We start from the raw sequence: 6,529 nt of genomic DNA on the forward strand, positions 1-6,529 counted from the left end.
TTTTTTTTTTTTTTTTTCCATGTTTCATTCAACAAGAGAAGCCTGCAGGTCCCCTGGGGTGTCCCGGGAGCAGGAGGGGGTAACGGGGTCGTTGCACTTGTGGGGGGGAGCCCACGGTGAAGTGGGGGACTCACAGGAAGAAGGCGCGGGGTTTCTGGAGTCGACCGAGGGACTGGAGGAGCCTACGGGGGTCCTCGCCCTGCCAGGGCAATCCTTTGAGGCTCTTGATGATTTGATTATGCAAGTCACTGAGGGGAGGTGGGGAGGGGGGCGGGAAACGCAGTGACAGAGAGAAGATGGAGTTAGAGCTGCAGGCCCACCACCTCGGGGTCCTCAGCTCCATCGGGGCGTCCCCAGGCCGTTGGAGCTGAAGCATGCAGCTGGAGGTGTCGCTGAAACTTGAAGCTGTCCCTCCCTCCCTTGTTTGGAAGGGAAGCGACACAGTCCCCAGCTCTGGGGGCGCAGGGGACTGTGCTTTGGGACAAGAGGACTTTGCAACAAAGTCTCCCGGATCCCTGCAAAAGGTCTTGTTTGAAGAGCCTTGTGGCATTTTTAAAGGGGCTACTCAGAGAAGGCGACTAACAGGTCTCCACGGGAAAAACTGGGACCAGCAGAGGGCTGGTCAGTTACGTCGCTAGACTCCCATGGTTCGAGTCCTGGACCCGGCAGCTTAAAACATACTGGGCACATGTGTGTGTCTGTGTGCCCAAAATCCCAAGAGGAGAATGGGGGGAGGAAGGATTGCAGTGTGGCCATCCCCTCCTGGGGGGTGATGTCTCGCTTTCTGTCTCTCTGGTGAGCACATGAGCCCCAGAGCAGAAAAATATAATTTTCTTTTTCTTTAAAAAAAGAGGTCAATCTTGTGTGTTTCATTTTGTTCAACTACCGTGGGTTCTGGCCCAGACTGTCACTAGTATATGAGAACTAAGACTGCTGGGACCAACAGATGGCGTAATGGCTACGTCGCTGAACTCCCATGCGTTCCACCGCGGTTCGAGTCCCGGACCCGGTGGCTTAAACTCATGTTGGGCGCGGGTGCGTGCGTGCCCAGGATTCCAAGAGGAGGATGGAGAAGGGATTATGGCGTGGCCATGCCCCCTGGGGGGTGATTTCTCGCTTTCTGTCTCTGTCGAGTGCATGTGCCCTATAGCAAAACCCTCTCAAAAAGAAAAAGGAAAAAAGAAAAGAAAACCAGCTCAATTAACCCAGACGGCTTAGAGGTGTCAATCAAACGCTCTGGACCTGAAGACACTCTAGGTGACCCGAGTGACTTTGACAGAACTGCTGCCAGGGACCGTTCTGTGATGATCTTTTTTTTTTTGAACGATGCCTTATTCTTTTTGATTTCAGTTGCATGTTTCGGCTCCGGGCCGTGCTCCAGGACGCGCCCGATGGGTGGTGCCCGTGCCCCGTGTCCCATGCACCACCATGCCTCGTGCCCCACCGGCTGCCCTTACCTGCGCTGCCTCGCCCTCCAGGGAGGCACAGGGCAAGGACAAGAGGTCACCTTACACCTCCACACCCAGACCTGTCCCAGCTCAGAACCAGGCCTAACGTTTCACCCCACCCCTCACCGCTCGAGATTCGGCCAAATGTGGCAAGAGCGCCCCCTGCAGGCTGGGGCATCTCTGGCTCGCGGAGCGCCAGTTGCGGCTTCCGAATCTCCATGGCTCCTGCGCTGCGTCCCCAGGGGAGGTGGGACGCTCCGCTTGGCTATGCCTCCCTGGGCTCGGGTTCGAAGGCCCTTTGCTTCTACTTACTTTTTGCTTTCATAGAAAGCAATGATGTCCTCAAAAGCGTTAATATCGAACTCCTCAGAGCAGTCAAATGAGAAATCTAGCACTGAGCAGCTGAAAGGGAGAACCTGTATAAACTTAACGCGCTCCTGGGGCGCGACCCGCCGACCTGGGGAGTCAGGCCCTGGGGAGCGGGATGCGGCTCAGAGGCCCCTTGGGATCACTTTTGGGGGAAGGATTCTCCCCCCCACCACACACACAAGGCAATAGGGTAATGCACTTCTGTTCTTTTGCCCCCTTTGGATTGAAAAAATAGTTGATTTAAAACATACACGTTTGCAAGGCCAGCAGGTGGCATGGTGGTTAAGGGCGTTGGACTTCCACATGGACAACAGCGGTTCGAGTCCCAGATATGGAGATTTGCTTTCCCACTTTCTCTCCCCTTCCTCTCTCTCTCTGTCCCTCTCTAGTCAAATTAAAATAAATAAAGTTAAATAAAATAATTTTTTTTTAAAAAAATACCAGGACTAGCAATTGGCGTAATGGCTACGCCGCTGGACTCCCATGTAGTCGACCATATTTCAGGTCCTGGACTGGGTGGCTTAAACTCAAGCCAGGCACGTGTGCGTGCGTGCCCAAGATCGCGAGAGGAGAATGGAGGAGAAGGGATTGCGGTGTGGCCATCCCCCCTGGGGGGTGATTTCTTGCTTTCTGTCTCTCTGTCTCTCTCTGTAGAGTGCACGTGCCCCATAGCAAACATCTCCAAAAACCTCTCAAAAAAAAAAAAATATATATATCTTTGGGGGCCCAACAGGTGGCATGGTGGTTAAGGCGCTGGACTCCCACATGGCCTATTGTGCTTCGAATCCTAGACCTGGAGACTTGAAAATTACATTGGGTGAGTGTGTGCATGCCCCAAATTCCAAGAAAATAATAGAGGAAAAGGAATGTGGTGTGGTCACCCCCCCCCCTTGGGTGTTGATTTCTCACTTTTTCTGTCTCTCTCCAGTGAGTTCCAAATACCCTATGGAAAAAAAATCTTATAAAACATAAAAACTAAAATAAATAAAAATAAAAAAGAAGAGAGTACTGTTTAACTAGGCCTGGTGCATGCCAGGACTCCCTGGGTGCCACCCACCAACGTCCACCATTGTTGGCCATAAAAAGAATTCTCTGGGCGCTAGCCAGTGGTGTGGTGGTTAAGGTGTGTGGATCCCATGTGGCTGACTGCGCGGTTTGAGTCCCAGACCCGACGGCTTAGAAAACACAATGCGGGGGGGGCTGGCCGGTGGTGTGGTGGTTCAAGGTGCTCGATTCCCACATGGGTGACCGCGATTCGAGTCCCGGACCTGGTGTCTTGCTTTCTCACTTTCCCTTTCTCTGTCTCTCTGTCTCTGTGGTCAAATTAAGCAAAAAGGGGGACCAGCAGATGCTGGAATGGTTACATAACTGGACTCCCACGTAGTCGACTACAGTTCGAGTCCCAGACCTGGTGGCTTCAACTCACGCCGGGCCCATGTGCGTGCGTGCCCAAGATCCCGAGAGGAGAATGGAGGAGAAGGGATTGTGGTGTGGCCATCTCCCCCGGAGGGGGATTTCTTAGTTTCTGTCTCTCTGTCTCTCTCTGTCTTTCTGGCGAGTGCACGTGCCCTATAGCAAAAACCTCTCTAAAATAAATAAATAAATGAAAATCAACAGAAACAAACCGAACCAAATGGAATGACATAAAATAAATAACTATTGAAAAACAAAACAAAATGATAAAACCCCAAGCACGTGTGTGTCTATGTCCAAAATTCTAATTTGAGAATGGAGAAGAAGGGACTGCAACATGGGTCACCCCCCTGGGAGGTGATTTCTCACTCTCTCTCTCTCTCTGTCTCTCTCTGGCGAGTGTACCTGTCTCCTGGCAAACTTCAAAAAAAAAAAAAAAAAAAAAAAAAAAAAAAAAGAAAGAAAAATCCTATGCAAACTGAACTGACCCGCCTCTCTCCTGGGCAGATGACACGCTGTCATTCTAGTGCAGAGTAGCAGAGACCAGATGCCAGAAACTCTGCATCTCTTCGCTGCGAACAGCCGCTGGGAGACTTACTCGGGGCCATCTTGACCTGGGTTTAGGGCACAGGCTTCCCTGAACTGTTGGAAACAGTGCCGCCACCTGACGGCTATGGTGTAGACAGAGTGAGATCTTACTTACCGGTAAAGCTTTTCCGATGGGGTGTTGGCTCCTTTAGGCAGCTCTACTGGGTGACTCTGGGCGCTGGGACTGTCCGTACCTGCTGGGGACACAGAGCGGATGTGACAGGGAGGGTCTCCCAGAGCTCAATGCCTTCTGTCGTTTCTGGAGGGACTGCAATGCTTACTCTGTTTATTTATTTTTTGGGGGGAGAGGTTTTTGCTATAGGGCGTGCGTGCGCTTGCCAGACAGAGAGAGACAGAGAGACAGAAAGCGAGAAATACCCCCCCGGGGGGGATGGCCACGCCGCAATCCCTTCTCCTCCATTCTCCTCTTGGGATCTTGGGCACACACACACATGCGCCTGGCATGAGTTTAAGCCACCAGGTCCGGGACTCAAACCGCGGTCGACTACATGGGAGTCTGGCGACATAGCCATTACGCTAACTGCTGGTCCCTGCAATCCTTACTTTAATAACTAATTTTAATTATATATATATATTTTTAAAAAGGATTATTGTATTTAACTTAATTAATTAATTAATTTTCATTTGACCAGAGAGAGAGACAGAATGTGAAAGAGATAGAAAGTGAGAAAGCAAGCTGCCAGGTCCGGGACTCAAACCGCGGTCGACTACATGGGAGTCTGGCGACATAGCCATTACGCTAACTGCTGGTCCCTGCAATCTTTTCTTTAATAACTAATTTTAATTATATATATATATTTTTAAAAAGGATTATTGTATTTAACTTAATTAATTAATTAATTTTCATTTGACCAGAGAGAGACAGAGGGTGAGAGTAAGAGAGGAAGCGAGAAAGCAGGAGAGATTCAGGACTTGAACCCTGGTCGGCCATGTGGGAGTGTCCAGTGCCTTAACCACCACGCCACCTGCTGGTCCCCCCTTCCCCCTTTTTATTATATTAGTAAATAAATAAATAAATGTATCACATAGTTGGCCTGACTTCTTTCTTTTATTTTCTTTTGAGAGGTTTTTTACTATAAGGCGCGTGCGGTCACCAGACAGAGAGAGACAGAGAGACAGAAAATGAGAAATCACCCCCCAGAGGGGATGGTCACGCCGCAATCCCTTCTCCTCCATTCTCCTCCTAGGATCTTGGGCACACACACACGCGCCCGGCGTGGGTTTTAAGCCACTGGGTTGGGGACATGAACCGCGGTCGACTACGTGGGAGTCCAGCGACATAGCCATTATGCTAACTGCTGGTTCCCGCCTGACTTCATTCTTCATAACCGAGAGAAAGAGAGAGAGAGAAACAGTCACCCTGGACAGGTGTCACCACAGTTACCCTCCCCCTAGCCAGCCAGGATCACAGGTATGGGAGCGTATCCCTGGGGTGTTCAGGTGCACAAGGACTCGAACCTAGGCTGCCCACGTGGCTCCGGCATTGCCCACCGACCGCCACTTGCACCATCAGGTGCACCGGCCTATAGGGTGAGCCAGGAATTGAACCTGGGCCTCCCACCTGGCCTCACCCTGTGAAGCAGCAGCTGGGCCTATGACAGGTGGTCTGAGCACTGGGCCAGCAGGTGGCATGGTGGATCCATTGGACCCCACAGCTTGTGTCCCAGACTCGACAGCGTAAACACAATGGACGTGTGTGTGTGTGTGTGTGTGTGTGTGTGTGTGTGCCTGAAGTCCCCAGAAGAGAATGGAGAAGGGATTGTGGCATGGGCATCTGCCCCTGCCCCCGCCAAGGGGGTGATTTCTCACTTTCCATCTCTCTCCCTCTAGCTTTCTCTTGTGCCCAACAGCAAAGATAAAAGAGAACAGCAGTTAGCATGATGGCTATGTCGCTGGAATCCCACGTAGTTGACTGTGGTTCGAGTCCCGAACCTGGTGGCTTAAACTCACATCGGGCGCGTGTGCGTGCGTGCCCAAGATCCCGAGAGGAGAATGGAGGAGAAGGGATTGTGGTGTGGCCATCCCCCCTGGGGGGTGATTTCTCGCTTTCTGTCTTTCTGTCTTTCTGGCAAGCACTTGTGCCCTATAGCAAAATCCTCATTCCCCCCCCAAAAAATTGTAGAACGATTTTAATTTAATTTTAATATTATCATTTTTTAATTTGACCAGAGAAAGAGGAAAAAAAGTGAGGAAACAAGCAGCCTGACCCTGGACTCGAACTTCCTTCTATCATGCAGGAGTTAGGGTCTTCACCACCACCCACCTGCTGCTTACGCTATGGCAAAAATATTAATTAAAAAAAAGATGGTCTGAGCCCGCTTTACAGTGATGCCAACGCGGGAGGGACGCCCATGGGAGCGCAGTGGCCCCGGCTCCTACCTGCAGCCTTCTCGGCCCTCTCCGCCCGCAGGCCAGGCGCCCGGCCTCCCGGAGCACGGCCATGGCCCGGATGGCCGCCCGCAGCACGGCCCAGCGGAACACGGCCACGGGGTCCATGCCGATGAGCTCGCGCACGTACGAGCTGTCGCTGCCGCGCAGTAGGGCCACGATGTCGGGCCGCATGTAGTCCATGTTCTTCTCCCGGAAGTCCTGGTGGGGACCGACGGGGGTGATCACTCCAGGGCACTTACTGACCAGTGCCCATTGGGGCGAAGGAGGCAGGGGCTGGGTGGGTGGGACAGGGGCGAGAC

At 52.0% G+C, this 6,529-nt stretch overlaps 1 protein-coding gene across 1 annotated transcript in view; it reads right to left on the bottom strand.

The window, feature by feature from the left end:
• MYO9B (myosin IXB) overlaps window positions 1–6,529 on the bottom strand; it is an 88,921-nt gene that overhangs the window by 36,837 nt on the left and 45,555 nt on the right. Inside the window, 4 exon segments of the mRNA XM_027771286.1 lie at window positions 135–248; window positions 3,934–4,012; window positions 6,219–6,249; window positions 6,252–6,428. Of these exon segments, the coding sequence (XP_027627087.1) occupies window positions 135–248; window positions 3,934–4,012; window positions 6,219–6,249; window positions 6,252–6,428 (401 nt within the window).

Source organism: Tupaia chinensis, unplaced genomic scaffold (assembly GCF_000334495.1).
Source record: "Tupaia chinensis unplaced genomic scaffold, TupChi_1.0 Scaffold000201_1, whole genome shotgun sequence".
Taxonomy (NCBI): domain Eukaryota; kingdom Metazoa; phylum Chordata; class Mammalia; order Scandentia; family Tupaiidae; genus Tupaia; species Tupaia belangeri.